This window comes from Ceratotherium simum, chromosome 10 (assembly GCF_057802395.1).
Source record: "Ceratotherium simum simum isolate JZ-2026a chromosome 10, ASM5780239v1, whole genome shotgun sequence".
NCBI lineage: Eukaryota > Metazoa > Chordata > Mammalia > Perissodactyla > Rhinocerotidae > Ceratotherium > Ceratotherium simum.
The window spans coordinates 673631-695808 of NC_141909.1; the positions used below are offsets into that span (position 1 = coordinate 673631).

Sequence of the window (22178 nt, forward strand, 5' to 3'; positions counted from 1 at the left end):
AGACGCCGAGACAAGCCCCCCACTTGCCCTGAGCAGTGAGACATCAGGCTGCGCGTGGGGGGGCAGCAGGTGTGGGTACAGGGAGCTGGGGGGACCGCGATGCACCTCAGATGGTTGGCAACTCGATGACAGCATCCCCACCAGCAGGCCTGTGGTGCCTGGCTGCTCCCTAGAGGTCGGGGCTTTGGTGTTCCAGTGACCAGGGGAGCACTGCAGTCACGGGGGGCCACACCTGTGCCAGGGCCTCACCTGTGGGGGGCTCACCTATGGAGGGCTCACCTGTACCCTGGGCCTCAATTGTACCCCAGGCCTCACCTGTGGGGGCCTCACCTGTAAGGGGCTCACCTGTGCCAGGGCCTCGCCTGTGGGGGGCTCACCTGTACCCCAGGCCTTGCCTATGTGGGGCTCACTTGTACCAGGGCCTCGCCTGTTGGGGGGCTCACCTGTGCCAGGGCCTCGCCTGTGGGGGGCTCACCTGTGCCAGGGCCTCGCCTGTAGGGGGGTGCTTACCTGTCCTGGAGCCTCTACTGTGGGGGGCTCACCTGTACCCTGCGCCTCGCCTATAGGGGGGCTCATCTGTGTTGGGGCTTTGCCTGTGGGGTGGGCTCACCTGTACCTTGGGCCTCGCCTGTGGGGGGGCTCGCCTGTGCCAGGGCCTCACCATAGGGGGCTCACCTGTGCTGGGGCCTCATCTCTGCCCACCCCGTGGGCCCTTCTCCTCACTGAGCCTGGAGGGGTAGGCTGGCCCAGGGGCTTCCCCGTCACCCCCTCACACAGTGTCTCACTTAGTCCCACAGCCACACTGAAACCACGCTGGGAGTGGAGAAAGTCCGCATCCCTGAGCTGGTACAAGAGGCCTGTGTCAGTGTCCTGGGGCCACAGCAAGAGAGCACCCAAACCGGGCAGCTTAGAACAACAGAAATCTCGTCTCTCCAGGGCTGAGGCGGCAGTCAGAGATGGAGGTGCCATCAGGTCGCCCTCCCTCTGAAAGCTCTGGGGGGTCCTTCCTGCCTCCTCCAGCCGCCAGTGGCTGCTGGCAGTCCTTGGCGCTCCCTGGTGTGGGGTGGCATTGCCCCGTCTCTGCCTCTGTGGTCACGTGGCTTCTTCCCTCCGTCCGTCTCCGCATCTCTATCCAAATTTCCCTCTTCTCACAGGGACACCAGTCATGGGATTAGGGCCACCCAGGGACACAGTCTTATCCACCACAAGGCCCTTAGCGCCTGAGGCCCCGCTGGCTGCCCTCAATGCTCTAACCAGGCCTCTGGGCTCCCGGCCACATGGGCGTCGAGACCCAGACGCTCCGCCCCTGTTCCCTCCACTGGTTCTGCTCCACCCCGATATCATTCCTCCGACCTTGTGTGGGGCTGTGCCCTGCCCTGCACATGGGGCCTCAGTCTGTGCGTCCTCTACAAAGCGCCGGGGAGTGTGGAGAGCGTTCCCGGGCTCAGCCTCGGGGTGTCTACACCTTACGTGGTGTGGAGCCTTACGTGGCAGGTATTCAGAAGAAAAAGTCGGCTGAACTGAAGTGAGTGGGAAGACCTGAGAAAGAAGCACAGAGGAGGGACACTTGGGTTCTGGCCCTAAGCCGGCCGGTGCCAGGAGCTGGCTTGCCTGTGGCCTTTCTGAAGACAGGCTGCCGCTGGACCCCGTGCAGTGACACACCATGTCAGCTCCTTCAGTCCTGCTGCGGCACCTCGGCCGACTGCCCACCGGGCTCCTGGCTGCCGAGGGGGCCGAGGATGACCTTACGCTCACACCGATCGGTGCCCTCGAGGTAAAAACTTCTCTCTCCCACATGGGAGCCTGGCCAGGCTGCCATGGTCACACTCTCCCCTCTGACTGTGCGTCCCTCCACGGTCTGGTCTCAGCGGTCAGTGTGGGTTTTCAGTTTCCCCCTCCCCATTACCTATTCGTGATGGTTCTCCCGAAAGAAGAGCTGTCCCTTCTCCAGCCAGCGGTTCACGTGGGCACAGCTTGCGCACGTGGGCCTCCTTCTGTGGGTTAGAATCAGAGCCGCCCCCAGTATTTGGCTCATGTGGTCCCCTCCGTGGCCACTGGCAGCACCTTCAGGCTACGCTGTGTCCCTCTGAGGCGGCGACTTGAACAGACTTACATTATTTAACCCCCGGTTGCAGTGGGAGGATGTGTTGGAGCAGGGGCTTGAACGGACACAACACCTGGCTTCTGGGCACCCGGCAGGCCATCCCATTCGGGCCGAGCCCAGCAGGTTTGGTGGCTGTGGGCTGAAGCTCAAGCCCAGTGGGCAGGAGGAGGGTCCAGGCCTGACAAGCTGCACGGGTGACTCCTCACACTGGTCAGTGAAGGGCGCACAGTCGTGGCCCGGCAGGCCCGCCTGTTTCTCCCCCTCCCCCGAGGGTCTAAATTCTCTGGGAGTTGGTCCAGGCGTCGAGGCTGGACCAGAATAAACATAGGAGAGTGTCAAGAGCCATCGGTTTTAAGGGAAGCAGTAAGAAAACGTTACCTCAGAATTAGACTCCGCCGCAAACAGCAGACGCGGTGTGTTCCGACCCTGATAACTGGGTCAAACACACCCTGGAGAAGTCGAAAACGGAGACGGCGGCTGTCTGTGCTTGCTACTTCAAATGGACACAATGCCAAGGGGTTGTTTGCGGCCGACAGACAAACACCGGGGGAGCGTGGGATTGAAAGACGGAGAGGAAACACTCCAGCACGCGCACCCGCTGGCATTCACCGTTCTCGTCTCGTGAAGGTGTGAGCGGCGCACACGGTCTCACGGGAAACGTCAGCTCATCTGTTACTCTGGAAAAAACTAGAAAAGGCATGGAATTGGAAATCTGAAGAAGGGAGCCAACTGTCCTCCATTTAACCTTGAAATTCAGTTCTCATGGTGCTGCTGCAGGTAATTTTGGGGTCAGTGGGGTTTCAACGGTGAATACAAATACGTAGAAGGAGGAGACCAGACAACAGCCTCCCCCAGGCCTCAGGGTTTCCCATTCCCAGCCGGTGTCTCACAGGGACAGAAGCCTCGCTGACGGGGACACAGCGGTTAAAAGGAAAGGGGCGCCTTCATGTTTTACAATCTCACATCAGCAGCAAGTCCCCACGTCTCGCAGACCATCATCAAACTCCCTCATTTCAAGTTACTCTCCATTTTTAACTGGCCAACCAGGTTTGGGGTCAATCTGTTTCCTTTGACATCTCTGACTTCCTTCTCTCTAATGTCTGTCTAATCTTCACATTTCAAGTGAAAGTTTTGAGGGAAAATGGCAAGCACCAACACTAATTCAAAACTACACAAATCTGCAGAGGACACAGCCTCATGCTGGGTTAGCAAGGCCACTGTCCCCTCACCCTGACGTGGCTCCCACCGTGGAAAGGACGACATAACCGAGTAACCTCCAGCAGCTCTAGTGTCCACGCCTGACTCTGCAGGACCACGGTGGCCAAGGCGAGACCGTGCCGGCTATCCCGGTGAAGGGCAGGCGAGAGCGCGAGCCGTCCGTAGTGCTCGTCTTCCGGTTCAGTGTCTACCCTCCAGGCTGGCGGGAGCTCTCCTCTCGTCCTAGTATGCGCCAAGCCTCGGCCAGCGTCCCGAGTCACTGCTCCTCCATGGACGTGGGGTCCTTCGGAGGCTGCTGGGTCCTGTCCTCCAGCGAAGTGGGCGCCTGCTCCCCGACTCTCCCTCTGCATTCGCAAAGCCACCCCGCTCTTGCCTTCTCAGTAGATCCCCCAGTTCTCTGAAGAGCAGGGAAGATTCAAGCCACCTCTGTCCTCTGGACCGGCCCCATCTACCCCGGGATGCTGAAGTGTCCGCTCTGAGGGAAGAAAAGCGAATTGACGGGAGGAAGAAAGCCTTATCTCGAATCCCGCCCAGTGCCCATGGCAGGGGTGCACGCCCATGCGACACTCTAATCCAGAAGAGGGGCCAGTGCACAGCGGCGCTGTCTTCCCCACGGACGGGGGCTCCCTCCTCAGGTAAACTTCTGCTCAGGACACACAGACCCTCTGCAGGGTCTCCCTCCACGCCCACCCCGCCCCAGGAGTGCGATGCTTCACTTGACAAGACTGCCTCCTCTCAGAGCCTTCTATTTTGAGCTATGCTGCCCCTGGTGTTCACAACTGTCCCTCAGACGATAGCTGACGGGCTCCCCGCCCCTCTCGCCCGCGTCCACGCACCCCGAGTGCTCAGGCTGTTTCTCCAGACTGTGCTCCGTCTCATTCATAAACCGTGAAATTGTCTTGTTCAATGGTAAAGAGAGAGCGACTCCAGCCACAGGCCTCGAGCTGACACTGGGGCTCCCGCTGGCACGAGGCTGGGGGACGCCGGGCTGTCACTGGACAGCGCCCAGCTCCGCCCCCCTCACAGCCTCTGCTCCCCAGCCTTCCCAGAACGAGGGAGCAAGCTGCCCCCAGGCCCACTCTTCCTTCTTTGCTGTGGACGCCCACTGTGGGGCCCACTCGGTGCCGGTACAAGGGGTGGAAGGTGCTGGAAGCCAGGGAGGCACGCCCCGACTTCGGGTCACTTGTCTCATCATCTCGGCTCAGACCCTGGAGCCCCCTGAGTTCTCCCAAGGCCTGCAGCCCTCTGCTGCCCTGGTCACCGACGGGCCCACGGCCCTCCCGCCCCAGGAAGTGCCCTCTTATGCCCTCCTGGACCCTCTTCCTTGAAACTGGGGGCTTCAAACTTTCCTGTGACGAACATGCGTATGTGACACAAACGGGTAAAATCGAACCAAAGGTTCATGCGCCGGCACCTCCCTCCCCGGGGGGGTGCGCTCTCTTGGGCACAATCCACGGACTGATATCACCCTCCACGGGAGGCTGCTGTCTGAGACACTGTGCTGAATGGTCCTCAGGGCAGCCCAGCACAGCGGTGGCTCTGTTACTGGCTCTGTTGCTGGCTCTGGGGCCTTTATCGTCACCCCCTGGGTTCACTTGTTCAGTCATTCAGCAAACGCTCAGCAAGGGTCACTGTGAGCTGGACCACTGCTTCTCACGCCCGGTCCCGGACCAAGAACATCAGCGCTGCCTGAAAATTTGTCAGAAATGAGCATTCTCAGCACCCCGACCCCCCACAGGCCACCAGAATCTGAAACTCTGGGTTTGGACAAGCCTTCTGTGTATTCCGACGTCCTCTAAAACTTGAGAGACGCGGTGCCAGGTGACGGGGACTCTCAAAGGGCAGCCCTTGAGTCGTCCTAACCGTGCTGAGCCATTGAAATGATGCAGTGTGCACAGTGGTCCGGCGGCTGCACAACGAGCGTCGTCAGCCTGCTCTTCCTGGGCTGCCTCCACACTGCTCCTTACACCAAACCCCCGGCCCCGCCTCGGGACTAGCGCTCGGAGTGAGCCATCGGAGCCCCCTGTGGTGGCGAGCCTGAGGTCCCGGGGGACCGTGACGACGGCTTGGGCCACCCCCGGGAAACGCTGACGCTGCTGCCAGAGGAGCCACATCGCGTCCACACCTGCACACACGGCTGCGGTTCTGCGTCCACTTACGGGAGGGAAAAGACCCCTGACACCCAGGGCCAGCCCCTCGTGAGGGACCCCTGCCTCTGCCCTAGACGAGCCTTTCCAAAACTGTTCCTCGGAACAAAGGGAAGCACGCAACACCATAAACCGTGGGGAAACGAGCGCCTTGGAGCCTCCTCCCGGAAGGGACGGTCACAGAGCGGTGAAAGGTCATGGATGCAAGTCCGGCCCACGGACGCGACTTAGAAACTGCGATCCAGGGAGACACGTGTGGCACAACTTGGCAATCAAGGCGGTGAAACCGGGAAGACCACACACGCTGTCAGGGAGGCCCATGTCCGGGGTGCCGGGGACGCGAGGTGGGATGAGAGGCGCGCGGAGGCGACGGCCTCGGCGATGCCCCAGGACCGGTTTGTCTTCCACCGTCTCCACGTGGCTGTGGCATGTTCCGTGTGTGAGAAATGTCACATCACAAGACGTTTACAAGGAGACAGGTGGCCGCCTCACTGCAAGGTCCCCGGCCGCCAGCGAGCAGCTCGAGGACAATGTGGGAGGAGGGACGTGGTGCCCCCATGCTAATCAGGGCTGCACCACCCTTCCTCCGGGGTGCCCACGCCAGGCTCTCAGCGTCATCATCACATTTCTAGACAACATGCAGGTAGCACTCCTTGCTTCTTCACACCACATTCAAGAGCAGGTCAGCAGGCATCTGGCATGGTGCCCCAGGCATCAGGGGCAGGGCTCAGCCACCGAGCCCTTGTGACCCCCTTCCCTGAGGAAGCACGGGCAGCGGGGCATGTGTGGAGTGGCTGGGGGGATGGCCCGAAGCCAACCCCTCTCAATTCCTCAGGTGCCCCCACCTTGCAGATCCATCCCCGCACCAAGCAGAGCTGGGCCTCTTCACTCTCCATGGCGGGCACGCTGGAGGCCTGCAGGACACCGACCTGACCTGCTCTCGGGACAGATGCGCTGCCTTCTTCCTGGAGAGAAGAGGAAACGCAGCAGCCGTCGTGCCCGTCACCCAGCATGGCGAGCTTGGTGGCCAGGCCTCACAGCCCAGTGCCTCCTTCCAGTCCAGGCCTGGTGCTGCAGAATCCAGAGATGTTGCTGATGCAGCTGCAGAAGGGCTTTCTGAAGGTGTTGACCTGCGGACCGTGCAGCCACAGACGGACTGCGGAGAGGGTGAGCTCTGCGGGAAGCGGGGGATGGTGTGCGGCCTGGGAGGGGCCGGTGGGACCGCGGGAGCGGGAGAAGATGCCCAGGATGAAGAAGCGGGTGAGCCGGGCTTGGCTAACTCCCCAGGTTAATAAGGACGTATAGGGGCGGGGGCTGGCGCCGGAATCACGCAGGAGAAAAGCAGCCCGGGGGCCGCAGGCGACAGCCGTGTTGGGTGGCAGGGTGGGGTACAGTTGGCCACACGGGTACGCAGTGTGGACTTCGGGCCCTGCGGCTGCAGGAGCACCCTCACACTCCGGCTGCCCACCAAGGGCTGGACAGCAGCGTGATGTCCGAGGGGAGCGGGGAGAGGACGTCCACAGACAAGGACGCCAGCGCCGTCTCCCCTCCTGTTGCACCCGCACCCGCCCTCGCCCTGGTCGCTTCACCTGCCCGCTCCTGGAACACCTGCCGTGGCTGGTCTGCAAGAGCCACATACACGTGCCACGCAGGTTCTCGGCCTCACCTGGGGCCACGGCCCCCTCCACGCCCACACCCGGCTCTTGGCACCGTGGCCTTGCTCACTCGGCCCTGCAGGTGGTCCTGAGTCTGAGCACCACCCCCACCCTCCGGGCTCTGACACGGGGCCACTGTTTTCAGGCGCAGGAAACAAAGCAGAGGTCGTGGCCTCCATGCTGCCCTGGAGGACCCGTCTCCAGGCACGTGTGGGCAGCGTGTCTGCCCATGGGCTCCAACTGCATCTCCCGTCACCACGCCACGGATTAGTGCTCCGAGGAAGACGCAGGGACTGCCGCCACCCTCCTCCAGGGGCACGAGGGGCCCCCTCAGGGTCTCTGCTCGGGTCACCTCGCTCACCTGTCACCCGATGCGGCAGAGCCACACTTCTGCAGAGCCACGACTCCACTCAGGCGGAGAGCTGTGGGAAACCTGGTGCACAGCACTCCGACCTCTGACCACCTGCAAGTCCAGCCTGGACGCCTCTCCCAAGAGGCCATGGAGACCACCCAGCATCAAACTCCTCCCGCAGCCTCCGCGCCACCCGGCTGTCTGGCCCGCGCTGCCGAGTCACTGCCCAGTGCGCCTGCACCGCGCACTCGTGTCTCCGCCCGAGATCACGGTCCCAAGAGGCGGTCACCGTCCTTGCTTCTGCACACTCCCACCACAGTGCGTGCAATCCAGGACGCATACATGTGTTGGATTTTGTGTCTGTTGCTGAAACAAACCGAGGCGAGACTCCTTCCTAACTGCTCTCCCTTGAAAGGTCCGTGCCGCAGCCATTCCTCACGTCTTGCTCGTCCTCTGCGGCGCCATGTAGCTGTCCCGCATCTGACGTCCTGGTCCACCCCTTCAGGCCTGAATCAAGCACCACATCTCTTCCCGCGGGAGCTTCAAGCCGCGTGAACTCAGGGAGCCTGCTCTGCGCCGCTCAGCAAAGCTTCGGGACACTGGGGACCAGGACAGCCCTGCTGTCAGGAGTTCGGGGACGACTCACAGACCCGTGAATCGAGGGCCAGCAGGCTGGGGCACGTGCGACGTGCGTGGGGACCCAGGCGACAGAGCCAGCAGCGTGGGGGGCGGTGGTGAAGCTTCAGGCTGGGGCTCCAGGTGAGGTGCTGGGGGGACAGCTGACACAGCACCCCTATGTTCATTGCAGCATTATTCACTATAGCCAAGGTGTGGAAGCAACCCAATCGTCCACCGACTGATGAATGGATAAAGAAGATGGGGTGTATATGTACAATGGAATACTACTCAGCCATAAAAAAGAGAAAAATCATCCATTTGCAACAATGGATGCATTGTGGCAAAGGATGGAACTCGAGGGTATTATATTAAATGAAATAAGCCAGACAGAGAAAAACAGAGACCTCATGATTTCACTCATATGTGGAAGATAAACAATCACATGGATAAAGAGAACAGTTTAGTGGTTACCAGAGGGGAAGGGGGTTGGAGGGTGGGCATAAGGGGTAAAGGGGCACATACATATGGTGACCGATAAATAATAATCTACAACTGCAATTTCACAATGTTATAAACTATTATGACCTATATAAAAAAAAAAGTGAGTGTGCATTACTTGCTCACTGAGAAGACCCATGAGGAAATGGAAGACAGAGGGTTCTAGATCCCCCTGAGGCTGAAAGCTCCTAGAGGGCAGGGCCTTCTGCCAGGCTCCTTCACTGCTGGCTCCCCAGGGCCAAGCACTCTCCCTGGCACACAGGGTGCATTCAGGGTTTGTTGAGTGACTACACGAGTGTTGGGCTTGTTCTGCACATCACCCACAGACAGAGAGGCTGGGAGGGTCAGAAGGGAAGGTGCTTGCACAGTGCCTGACGGATGAGGCACGACGGGAAGCGAGGAGACGTAGGCAAAGGCGGGAAGGGCTGGTGCTGAGGGTGCGGCGGCCAGATATCACAGTGCGGGGGGCGGCCGGGCGGTGATCCCACCCGCTGGCTTCTCTGCTTGGGGCTGGAAGTGGCAGGTGCGCATCTCCTCGTGGAGGCCCTTTCTGCCTCTGTCGGGGAGGGACCCCACAGAGAGACCCAGCCTGGCCCCTCGGGAGGATCTAGCAGAGAACAGAGCATCCACCCAGCCCTGATCCGTAGACTGGACACTGAGCCCCCACGCTGGGGTGACTCGATCTGGGGAATTAACCCGCAGCCCAGTTTGCTCCGTCCGAGACGGGGAGAGCAGCCGCCCCAGCTAATCCCGCCCCGGGCCCCGCACCCCCGTCCAGGAGAGCTGGGGGCTGGCTGGAGAGGAGACTGAGCCTCTGTTCTACCAGAGGTGGCTGAGTCCAGGCCATGCCCCTCTGGGGGCTCCCAACTCAACCACACAGGGGACATCACAGGGCATCAGCGGGAGACGGGCCCGGTGGGTCCTTGGTGGCAGCGCTGCCTGGAAGAGGAGGAAGAGCCGTCAGGAGGAGATTCTATCTGAACCCTCAGGCCTGGAGGCCCAGACAGGACTCCCACAGCACCGGGCTGCCCTCAGGAACCTCTGCCGAGGAGACAACAGTATCCATGGCAACCGTGACTGTGAGTCAGCCTTGAATGACCAGGCTCTCTGCTCAGGGCCTTCACGCATTATTTTATCAGATCCAACACGCCACTGGCCTGGCTATTCTCATCTCTCGCCCATTTTACAGACAGGGAAACTGAGGCTCCACGAGGTGGACTAATTGGCCAGGGTAAAATGAAGGAGTGATGAGAGTAGCAGCCATCACCTCCAGAAAGCCCTTCCACCCCCCTAGGCTGAGTTACACACTCCCCAGCCCCACCCTGTGCTCCCCGATCCCAGCTCGGATATGGAGCGTGAGGCTCAGAGAAGTTAAGGAATTTGTCTAGGGTCACACAGCAAGTCAGAGGCAGAACTGGGACTAGAACTCGGTGCCCCTATTCTCAGGCCACTGGTCCCCCCACTACTCTTCCCTGTTGGGTTTGGGGGAAAGGATGAGTGGAGGGAGGATGGAGGACTGGCACCCCCCATCAGGACCCTTAGGGACGTCTTAAATCATGACCATTGTTTCTCCACGTCAAAGTCAAGGAGGGCAGCTTCAGGCAGCAGCCCCTGGAGCAATAGGTGTGAGGGCGGGACATCCTGGAGGGCCGAGAAGCCCAGAACAACCCTGTCCCCTTGTCTGTGCCCTGACCCCGCTCTGAGCTAGGGGCAGGCCCACGGTGGCCCAGTGGCCTCCCCCGGAGAAGAAGCTGCAGCCCTGCTGTCCTGGATGCCTCTCCAGGGACTGTCCCTCACCTGCGTCCCAGGTCCTGACGGGCTGGCAGTGGGGACAGGAGGCTGTGCCACTGCCTCTGGGGACAGTCTTGGGGGTGAGAACACGGTCCTCCTAGCCTGGGGACGAAACCAGAACAGTCAGCTTCGGCTCCCTGGATGGACGTGGAACTGGGAGCCGTGAGTGTGATGGTCTCTCTCCTCCTCCAGAGGGTTTCACAGGCTCTCTTTTCTCTTGTGTGCACACACGTGATATATGTGCATAAATATGTATGTATAAGCGTGCATGCACATATACACATTAAACATGCGTCTGTTTACTGTAAGCTCTCTCAGGCTCTGCTTCATCTCAGATCCTATGTAGGCACCAGCTGCCTGGCTCCTGACACACAGGCTGGGTCGGGATGGGACAGCAGCCCAGGAAGACGGGATCAGCAACGACAGAGTGGAGCTCCTCCCCAGACCCAGACCTGCTGGCTGGGATTGGAAGGGCTGGGGCCTGGGGTCAGTGGTGTTTCCTCCCTGTGCTCTGAGGGGCTGTAGACTGGACACAGTCACAGTGCGGGGGTCACAGCTTGTTGGGAGAACTGGACGGCGCTGTGTCCATGGGACCTGGCAGCTGTAACCGCTCCACATGATTCGACAGTTGACAGACTCTCGGGTCCTCACCCAGCCCCACCATCCCCCGCCTCGTCCATCCCTGGGTCTCAAATGAGACCTTCAGAATCGCCCGATTGCTGATCGGATTGCTTTCCCTCCTGGGCCGTGGGGGGTCCCACTCTGTGTGTGCACTGGGACCCTCTCACTTCCACCTCCTTGGCCTCTGTCCGCTCCACCGGGGCAGATATGTGTCTCCTGTGGCCCCTTGTCCCCAGCCCCCAGCCCTGTGGCTCTGAGGTTAACCACCCCCACGGGTGAGGCGGGGGGAGAGCCGCGTCTGCAATTCACCTACGTGTATAGTAACCCAGACAGCGGCTATCACTGCCTATTTGTTCCTGTCTTCTCCGCTCTGCCCTCAGATTCGTGGAAGGAGGGGCCATATCCATATGTTTTCATGTTAAGCACTTTGAAACCCTCCTGTGTGTCATCTGCAGCCTGACTATGTGCCCGGTGCCTGGTTCATGACCCAGGGGCCTCTGGGGACTCAGGCCTGAAGGTCGGCCAGGAGTAAATGATGCCATGTTCCCCCTGCAGCCCAGGTCCTGCCACAGCAGGCAGTTCATCAACCTCTGTATGATTGACAGCTGAATGGGCTTCCCCAGAACGAAGCCTGGCCCCTGGGGAAGGGGAGGCATCGGAAACTGTTTGCTGAATGAATGAATGAACAAATGCACCGAGGTTCATGGAGGTATCACTCCTGAATGTTTTCCGTAACACAGAACACATAGAAAATGGTAGTATTTGAACGGCCCACTGGATGAATGGAAAGGCTTCTCAGGACAGAGGAGACCACCCTAGGGACTGCGCCACCGCTGCCCTCCCTTCACCACCTGTGTATTGGCCCCGGAAGGTGACCCGGTCTGGCTGTCCAGGGCTGCCCACCCCTCTCACTCCATCCCGAGCTGTCTGTGGGCTGTCCTTGGGCGTCCTGCTCTTCTCAGAGAATAGCCGTGCGGAGGTGGGCTCAGATTCAGAAGCTAGGGTGGAAAGAGAGGAGCGTCAGAGCGCAGGGGCGGGGTTGGGGGTCCCCCAGCTTGGGCGTGGGCGTGTCTAATCAGACTGCCCCTCGGTGACAACAGTAGACATATTCACACCCCAACCTTGTCCTGAGCGCTGGTCTGGACACGGGCGGGCGCCGTCCAGGCACCCTCACGACGACCCCAGGAGGGGTGCTGTTATTACCACACTGCTAGCTGTCCCTCAACTGCACAGAGCAGGGAAGCAACCTGGCCAGGTCACAGGGCCAGGAAGGAGGGGCTGGGGCTGGACCCCAGGCACCGATTCCAGAGCCATGTCCTGCAGCCGCGTCCTCTGCGCTTTCAGGCTTGGGGTCCTTAACTGCAGAGCGTGGACAGCAGGACCCATCGTGCAGTGGAGATTCAGCGAGACGAGGTACACGCAAAGTCCTCACAGACACAGTGACTTATACAGAGCATCACCACTGCCTCCAACAGACTCACAGAAACCTTCTCGATGCTTCTTCCAAGGCTCCTGCTGTGATCCCCGACCACTGAGCTGACAAGCCCAGACTGTGGCCTCCAGAAATAAGCTCTGGCAGGCGGTCACTTACTCAGGGACAGTCGGGGCACCTCCCAAGTCACCAAGGAGGACCTGGCCTGCCGCCTCCCTGCAGGGACAGCTTGCTTGGCGCCTCCAGGCTCACCGGACCATCTCTCTGTGGGTTTACTAGCAAAAGGGAGGGAGAGAGGATGTCGCTGGATGACGTCTTATGCAGTCTTTAAGGATGAGCAGTGAGAAGGCCCCCCAGAGAAATGCTTATAACAACTTGGGAGGAGGAGGGCACAGAAGTCCACACCAAACACCCCGTAGTCAGAATAACAGAAAACGGCTCTGAGCCTCTCTGACCCTCAGTTTCCTCATCTGTCAAATGGGGATAAGAAGAGCAATTACCTCAGAGGGTTGTTAGAAGAATTAGCGAGACAGTGTCCATAAAATCCTCACCGTCTTGCCCTGCCACAGATACACTGCAAAGTGAGCTGATTTTATAAGTCATCATAAATGAACGAGGACCAAGTGAGTGGGTGAGAGGGAGAGAGTCCTGGAAATATTCCAGCTTAGAGTCGGGTGGAGAGTTCAGGGATATCCATTGTATGCAGCTTTATTATTGACACACACGTTTAATGTATTCTTGTGTGCATCGAATATTACTCAGGAAAAAAATGTCAGAGTGAATGAATGACGGAGTGAACGAGTGAGAGAGGGGTGTGGCCGTGCCTGAGTCCACATGTTTGAGGAGACCCCCAGAGGCCGGCCAGGTCTACTCTCTGTGGCTGCCACCAGGGCACAGGGGCCGGAGTTTTGGGGTCATCCACCTGCCATAGTGGGAGCCCCAGGCGGCTAAGGACTCTGCTGGCCCGTCCCGGGCCCAGGCGGGCCGTGGAAGGCAAACGCTGGGCGCGCTGAGCTGCCCTGGGGCGGCTGGTGCAGGCTGTCCTCCAGCTACACACGAGCCGCGACACCTCCTCCAGCAGCTCCAGGATGGCCTGGCTGGGGCAGGGTGTGGAGACAGCAACAAAGAGGAGACGCAGGATGAGCTCAGCTGCCCCAGAGTGCAGCACGGATAACCCCGTCCTTAACCCTTTCGAGTAGGCACCGGGGCCAACTGGGGTCAAATGACTCTAGAACTTCCTTGTGCGCCACTTTTCTTTCTACATCTCCTGACCCCTCTCTGAGTTCATGTCCCTGCACATCCAGTGAGCAGAGAAGAACTTTCTTGGAGGTTTACCCAACCTAACATGCAGGGCCTCTGAGAAGCTATTCTGAAACCCAGGGACGATTTCTCAAGACAGGGTGAGGCTGCAGAGTAAGGAGGGCATTGGCTCCAGCTCCACCTTAGAATTTGAATTCTGCCCTTCCTCGGCCCCTGGGCTGCCCTCCCCTCCTCCACATTTGTCTGTGTCGGTCCAGGCCAGCTCCTTCCTGCCCTGACTCAGCCCCCCATCCTGGGGTCCCCCAAACATTCCCTACATTGTTCAAGCCCACCTCTCCACTCCTGGGAGAAGATGCTGGTCCATCTGTCTCCCAACCAGAGAGTGAGCCCCTGGCAGGTGAGGAGCAGGCCCCATCTTACACCCCGAGATCCTTACACCTCAGAGATGCTCAGGGAACCTTACTGAACAGACTCCAGGCTCCAAGAGGGAGCCGAGTCAAGGGCCGTGCATGGAGAGAGGACAAGGAGACACACGGTTCTTGCCATCACCACCCGAACGTGAGCAGGCGGGAAGATGCCGGGGCCCCTCTGCAAGGCTGCTGTCATCCCCGTGGAACCCCAAACACAGCCCGCCTGTTATGGGACCTGTATGAGCTGCTGGGGAGTCAATCCCGTTGGCACTTCTCTCCCCGGCTCCTGCATCTCCAGTGTCCCGTTCTGAGGGCAGTGCCGACATTGTGGCAGACAATCCCCCAGACGCCCTACACAAAACCCCCCGACACACGGAGCGTCAGGCTCTGGGCTGGGCAGGGCCGTCCCCCGGTGAGCCAGGCTCTCCATCTCCACCTTGGGCAGCTGCTGGGGCGGGGCCCCCTCAGGGGTACTGTTGCCTGGTAGCCCTGGACTCGGGGGTGAGTGTTTTCTGGTGCCACCTCCAGCTCTCAGATGAGTGACCAGAGGGAGCGGGGACCTCTCTCTGCCCCCAGGGCAGTGGTCCCCTCCATCCCCAGGGAGATGCTGTGGGGGTTTCACGGCAACTGTGGGGGCGCTGAGGAGAGCACCCTCACCACTCAACCCCTGGGAGGAGGGCCCAGGCTCCGTGCTGCATACAGACCGAGGGCAACTCGGGGCCGTGTCTCAGGCCAAAGGCTGCTGAACGAGGGCCGAGACTTGGGACACCCACGTGGGTGTCACATGACCTCTCTGTGTTGTTCCTATCAGGATCTCAGTCTCCCTGACTTAATCTTTAGTGGTTGATTGACAGCTGGCACTTCAAATTCATCTTTCCCACAAACTTACTCCCCTCCTGAGGTCCCCATCTCTGCATCAGCACCAACTTGTCAGCCAGTCAGAAATCTGAGTCATTCCAGACCCTTCTCCTTCCCTGAACAACCCGAAAGTTAACCAGCTCCCAAGTCCTGTAGGTCCGACGCCTAAACATCTCTGCTCAGATCCCCCCCCCACCTCCCATCGGCCCCACCATCTCGCCCGGGTGAGGCAGCCTCTCAGCAGCCTCTGGGCCTCCATTCTCACCTCCTAGCGGCCAGAGAACTCTCTCTAGAACATAAACCCGACCGCGCCACTCCCCTGCTAAAATCGCTCTCGCTGTCCTGGGATGGACCTTCATGGCTTCACGAATGTTCAGTGAACACCTTCTCTGGGCCCAGCCCCCCCCCCCCGGGAGGCCCTCCCCAACCTCACGTTGCAGGAAAACAGACTCATCGTGTTACTGGGAAACAGGACCTGATGTTGCAAGAATGTATTGCCTGTATGCTAAGAGGGAGGAATTAAAAAGGTAATTAATTTGTCTCTTCTCTTACCTGAAGTCTCCTCAAATCCTCCCTGAACTCTGAAATAGCGTCTGTCTCCTGTATCGGCAGCAGCATCTTCCACAAAGGCTCAGGACGGTTGGCTACAGCAGCTGATGTTTCAAGGATTAGTGCAAAATGCAAAGAATTGTTCCTCTGGGGTCTGAACACTGTTGGTTGTGAGAAAGGTTGTTTAGGGCTGTGGGCGCTCTGTGCCAGTCCCAGGCACCAGATCCCAAGTGACAGAGGTGCTTATGTGTTCTTTAATAAACTGTGTGTGTGGGGGGTGGACCCTCTAAAGCTCTGGGCTCTGACAGGAGCCCTAATAGCCCGGGTCTAATGGTGGTGGTGTCCCCCCAACGCTCAGCCTCTCCTGGAAATAAACGGTGCCTGCATCAGTCCCCTCTCCATCCTCTCACAGCTGGACCACTGCAGCCGCCTTCCCTGCCCTCCCCACCCACTGCCCTACTCTGTCCTCCCTTCCTCCCTCTGCAGACAGAGTGGTTATCTAAACAACAAATCTGACTACTCACCACTCACACACTTAAAATCTTGCAATTTCTCCCCAACACCCCAGAGTCCACAGCAATTCCTCAGCCCAGCTTCCCTGTCCTGCAAGCTCGGATTCCCGCCAACCTCTCCAGCATCTTCCCTGGTCACCCCAAGGCCATCACACGCCCCACCTCACAGACCTTCCAGGTCCTTCTGTCCCACGCTCTCTGTCACCCACGCTCTTCCCTCCTGAAAAACCCGTCATTTATCAAGACTCAAATTGGAACAATGCAAATTCAAAACACTAACTGAGCTGCCAAACAGACAGAAAAGAAGGGAAGTTCCAGTTCAGGCCAGATGCGGAGAAAGAGACTCGCCTGTGTACTGTCAAATCGGCACAGCATCAAAAATTGTCAGTGTTCTTTGATTTGTCCTGTGTTTGTTTTCTCTGTTTTTAAATCGACTTAGTTGAGGTGTAACTGGCACACGATGAAACGCACACACTGTGGGTTACAGGTCACTGAGTCCTCACAGGTGTGCATCGCATGTGTCCTCACCGCCCCCATGAAATACAGAGCATCGCATCCACTTCAGAAAGTTCTCCCGCGCCTTCTGGCATCAAACCCTCCTCCTTGCCCTGGGCAACCAGTGATCAGATTTCTATCATTATAGATTAGTTTTATCTGTTCTAGAACTTTACATAAATGTAATCCTACTGTATGTGCTCTATGAAGTCTGGCTTCTTTTGCTCAGCATAATGTTTTGGAGATTCATTCATGTGGTTACACGTATCAGTAGCTCATTCCTTTTTATTGCTAAGTAATATCCCACTGTGTGAAAAGGCCACAATTTGTTTTAACACTTTCCTGTTGATGGACATTAGCATTGTCTCCAGTTTCTGGCTATTTACACACCACACATGCTTTTCTCTCTCTTGAATGGTACCATATTTCTGGAAAGCAATTTGGTCTCTCTCTGATGCTTATCATCAGAGGGACAAAATCACAGTATCAAATGCTATCGGCAATTCTGTCTCAATAGAGCTGGAAAACATAAAACAAAACACTACAGATACAAGAGAGGACATGATTCTGTCAGTTAGAATCTAGGAAGCAAATGAAAGGTTATGTATCCATTCAAATCACAGCTACCAACTTCACCGAAACATGAAAAATTATTGAAAATATACAAAATGAATAAGAATCCAAAATGGTAAGCACACCGTAATAATACTTTTTGAAAGTAGTTATTCACGTGGATGAAGATTTGAGCCCTCAGGTAGAAACGCAAAAGGGCAGTGGAATTATTCATCCGCATTGGTTCCTGAGGCCCCGTGCGCTGGGCGCTGCTCCAGGACAGGGACGTGTCAGGGGACAGAGAGGCAGCTCCCTGCTCGCATAGCAGGGGGTGGAGACCACACAGGGATAACTTCCTGTTGTGGATGTTGGGAGATGGTTCAAGCAACACATTTCCTAGAAACAGACATTCAGCATGGATGCCCCCTTCTTTGGGAAGCGTCCCTGCCTCCTGGGAGTCGGGCCCCTCTGGACTTTTGCTGTGTCACACTTGTCACCACACTCAGTTGAAATGAATCCCTGTTTGCCCTCCCCCCACCCCAAAACCCCTCCCCCAGCCCATCTCCCCCTACACCCCACTGGAGCCAGGGAGCTCTAAGCTGCCTTCAACATTTGATCTATGGCTGGGTCTCTCTCAATTCAGTGGGACAGGAGTTGGATGAAAATGAGAGCTTGCTCAGAGGCCCATCTTTTGAAACCCACATGTTGACAAATATCCGTCCAGCCCACACCCACCTCGACCTTGAACAGCCAGACCTTCAGGCTCTTGTAACCCCCCAGGTCAGGGACCCAGATTAGACCTGGGTCTTAGAGGCTTTGCCCACAGCTAGATTTCAGGGAAGGAGGGAAGGTTTTGTGTAAGGCATTTCCCCATCTCCAGCTTGTGTCACATCCGCCCACAGCTCCTTATAAAGGTCCCTGCACCCTCCAACCACCAGCTCTGTTTGGCTCCAGGTGCCCCCCTTCTCAGCATGGCGCTGCCCTGGGCCCTTGCCGTCCTGAGCCTCCTTCCTCTGCTGGACGCCCAGAGCCCAGCGTGTGCCAAGTTCAGGGCAGCACCTATCACTGACGTCACCCTGGTTCGGGTGAGTGCTGGGCCGGTGGGCAGCTGCCTCCCTCTCTGGGCTTCCCTTTCCCCTGTTGGCTTGTGCTCAGCCTTCCTCCTGACTCTGCCCTTTCTCTCCTGGGGCCTGGGGAGAAATTCTGACCAGCCTCCAGAGGCTTTCCTCAGCCTCCACACTCAGAAGCCTCGTTGCCAGGTCCCTCAGCAGGGGATGATTCTGTCCTGGGAAAGAGGGCCGCCCGGGGTGGGGGAGATGCCTGATGCTCAGCATGAGCTCCTGCACACCCCCTCCTCACCTGGGCCCCAGTCCCCTGTGTGCAAACTGGAGGAGAGATCTGCAGAGTCGTGTCTCAGTTCACCACCGACGATCCACTCCCAGCCTCCATCACCTGCTCCTGGCTTCTCCCCCAGCTCTCTGGCAAGTGGTTTTACATCGCGTCAGCCCTGCGCAACCCTGAGTACAAGGAGTCGGCTAAGATGTATCAGGCGGCCTTCTTTTACTTTGCCCCCAACTACGCGGAGGACACGATACAGCTCAGGCAGTACTTGACCACGTGAGACCCCACACGCTGCCCCAGCCCCAGCTTCTGGCCTAGGCCGTCCCACCCGTGGAGAGGGGAGGGCTGACTCCAGTCACCCTCGACTCCCGCCCCTGGTGACTGTGACGAGTGATGGTCCACTTCCCCTTGACCCACTTACTGCTTTTCTCCCCCTTCTGCCTGGCTTCAGGGGGAACAAGTGCGTCTACGAAGCCGGCATCTTGACTGTCCAGCGGGAGCGTGGGACCATATCCAAACACGGTGAGGGCTAGCCCTCGGGCACAGGGCTGCTGAGTGGAAGCAGTAGGACGTGGGTGGGTCAGCCTATAGGAGGGGGGGCTGGGGCTAAAGCCCCGGGGGCTTTGGGCACAGAGAATACGGGACAGGCCCACTTCTTCTATCTCCACCATCCCATTGCTTGCACACTGCAATAATTAGTAATAACGGCCATCAGTTTTGATTTCTGACTTCGTGCCAGGCACTTTGAAGCACTTGACATGAATTAACCCACTTAATACTCACAAACAACCCTAGGAGGACATTATAAGGATCAGATGAGGAAACAGAAAAACAGAGATGTCAAGTTATTTCCCCGAAGTCACACAGCTTGCAAGGAGAACTAGGATTCAAACCCACCGGTGGCTCATTGCAGCCTCTCTCTCACCCACTCTTCATCCTCTGGGAGCTCAGGGTGGCAGCCTGTGTGTTGTGCAGGCAGTGACTTCACCCACACCATCGCCATCACTGCAGAGAGGGCACATAGTAGAAGCATACAAATGCCGAAGGACTTGAACCAACAGCACGTAGCAGCCCGAGGCTCCTCTCGGGGCCTCACTTCCCTCTTCTGTAAAATGGGGAGAAAGACTCCTCTGATTCCACATGAGTGACATGCTCCGCGAAGGTCTGGCATGCGGTAGGAGATGGGACACGGGGCCCAGGTGAGCCCCTGGCCTTCCCCGATCGGCCGTGTGGCACTGGGCAGAGTGTCCTCGCCTGTGAGAAGGGAGCCATGGTGCTGTCCCCGTGGTCTCACCACAGGCTCCCTCCTCTAGAGAATGGCAGAGAACATGTTGCCTACGTGTGGCTCACCAAGGACCCCAGGACCTTCATGTTTGCCTACTTCCCAGAAGATGAGCAGAACGTGGGGCTCTCCTTCTACGGTAGGGACCCCTCCACCTCTCACCCACCCCGGCCTCATCCCAGGACCACCCACACCTGGGGATGGGCCCCCAGAACCCCAGCCTTCCCCGGCCTCCCACCCAGGACCCCCAGCATCCTCACCCAGTTCCCTCCCGCCTCCTGCAGCTGACATGCCGGAGGTGACCCCAGAGCAATGGAGTGAGTTCCATGAAGCCATCAAGTGCATGGGCCTGGACAAGTCGGAAATTATATATGCAGATGTCGAAAAGGTGAATAGAAGGAGGGCTGGGCAGTGCCCACCCTGAGGGTGGTCCCACCTTGGGCAGCCCCAGGGGCCCAGAGAGGGAAAGCTGCCAGCCAAGGCTGCACAGCGAGGCCAGATATCCTGCTTTGAAGCCCCTGCCTCACTGCGGGGACAGCTGAGTTTCCCAGAGGCCCATTGGGGTGGACGAGGGCCCAGGAGGAGAAGTCACTGGAAGTGAGGGAGGATGCCAGAGCAGGTGGGGGAGTGGAAAGACCAAAGAGGTGACAGCACAGCTGAGGTGTGGCGGTGGGAACCTGGGAAAGAGACACACAGGGAATTAGCATTTACAAAAGCCTGCCACACCCCAGGCTTTAATCTGGGCAAGGGGAGCTGGTGTGTGGTTCAGTGTCACCCAGGCTGCAGCATGCCCAGGACCACCGTCCCGATTGTTGCTCTAACCCAGAATTCCCTGTGAGAGCATCTCCTGAATCCCTTCCCTAAACCTGTGTGACACAAAAGCTTCACTTGGTCCTGTCCTAGGCAACAATGTCAGATCCCAGAGTGGACGAGCTGGGTACACGTCTGTGGATGTACGTGAAATACTCCCATGATCATTAACATGAAAACCTCTCCATCGGCTTGTCCCCCGAGGTCACCTCCTGTGGCCACCAGTGGCACAAATCATCCCTCGTCCCCAGGAACACTGGGAAAGAGCTTATGAACACAGGCACTGGGGTTGGTCCCTGGCCTGCAGCCCGCCCCCCATCTCCCAGCTGGGGGACCTCGGGGACCACACGGCCGCCCTGAGCCTCAGTGGCACCATCTGCAGATCGGGGTGAGGGATCCAGGGGGTCAGCATGAGGGCTTGGCGGGTCATAAGGGCTTGGGAAACGCCATCTGTTCTTAAGGGTTTGAGGCCCCATTTTAGAGGTGAACAAGCTGAGGCTCAGAGAGGGAAAGTGACTGGCCCAAGGTCACCCAGCCAAGAAGTGGCAGAGCCGGGCCGGGACCATAGTCCACAGGTTACTCCGTCTCCCCCCCGGGCCCCCTGCCCTCCCCGTCACTGTGCTCTCCTCTCCCCGTCTCCCAGGACCAGTGTGGGCTGCTGGAGAAGCAGCACGAGGAGGAAAGGAAGGAGACAGAGGAGGAGCCCCAGGAGGACAGAGCACTGGGTTAGGACTGGGGGGCTTGGGGCCCGTCCTCACCCCGCCCGCCCTTGTCCCTCAGCTGCAACAATAAAGCTTCTGCATTTGGGACGGGCAGTTGTCATTCACTCATTCATTTATCCACTCACATTGAAGCCAGCCCTGAGCTGAACCCTGGATAAGATTCTTCCCCTGGTTGGAAGAGCCCCCGCTGGGACCCCCAGCACACGTGCCAGGATAGACGACCATGTGCACGGAGGGCTGTGGGAGCCCAGCACAGGGATGGATGCTTCTCCCGCGGGGAAGTCTGGGAAGGCTCCCTGGAAGGGGCATCTGAACCAGTCCAGAAAGATCGGGAACTTGATACCACCTGCTGTTCCCACTGCAGGCCAAGGATGTGAGAGGACATGTTTGAGGAACATCGAGGCAGAGAACCCCAAGTAGCAGTCCAGGTGGAAAAGGGGCAGGGAGGACTCAGGTGTGTGGTGCCAGGAACGAGGGTCCTTACTGCAGACACCACCCTGGCCATCGGGGGAGGCGAAGTGGGAGTGGCCACACTGGAGGCAGGAAGACCCGAGGGGAGGCTGCTATGAGCATCTTGGCAAGAGGCGGGTGCCTGGGCCAGGGCAGGTGCAGACATGGGGAGACGCGGAGGGCTGGGGGCCTAGGCCAGAGGGGCAGCGTGTCTCTGTGATGTGTCCTCAGGAGGACACCTGACACCCAGAAGGAGGATGTGACACCTAGGGGCGAGGTTGGCCCCTGGAAAACGGCCATCGTGCACGTGTGTTTGGAGCCCTCGAGATGGGGTCACACCTGAGGCAGGCCCACGTCGTGGCATCAAGAGAACTGAGGAGCATCTGAACAGGAGTCCAGCAGGGAAGGCCAGTCTCCTTCCAGACTGGAGGCTTCCTGGCTTATGGTCACATGAGGGAAGGGACACCACTCAGGCGGCAGGGGAGCCGGGGCTGAATTTCT

At 58.6% G+C, this 22178-nt stretch overlaps 1 protein-coding gene and 1 pseudogene across 2 annotated transcripts; one reads left to right on the top strand and one right to left on the bottom strand.

Moving 5' to 3' along the window:
- Positions 1-9478: 9478 nt before the first annotated feature.
- LOC101403903 (microtubule organization protein AKNA-like) lies at positions 9479-15582 on the bottom strand (annotated as a pseudogene).
- A 2434-nt stretch (positions 15583-18016) lies between these two features.
- Positions 18017-21271, top strand: LOC101403648 (alpha-1-acid glycoprotein-like). Of its 2 annotated transcripts, none has more exons than XM_087435753.1 (6): positions 18017-18157; positions 18547-18689; positions 18865-18935; positions 19727-19834; positions 19980-20083; positions 21149-21271. In XM_087435753.1, the coding sequence occupies exons 1-6, from the start codon at positions 18044-18046 to the stop codon at positions 21233-21235; spliced, it is 627 nt and encodes a 208-aa protein (XP_087291879.1). In that variant the 5' UTR covers positions 18017-18043; the 3' UTR covers positions 21236-21271. The 2 variants fall into 2 exon arrangements, with proteins under 2 accessions (XP_087291879.1, XP_087291880.1); XM_087435754.1 differs by lacking the exon at positions 21149-21271 and adding an exon at positions 20599-21132.
- Positions 21272-22178: the final 907 nt, after the last annotated feature.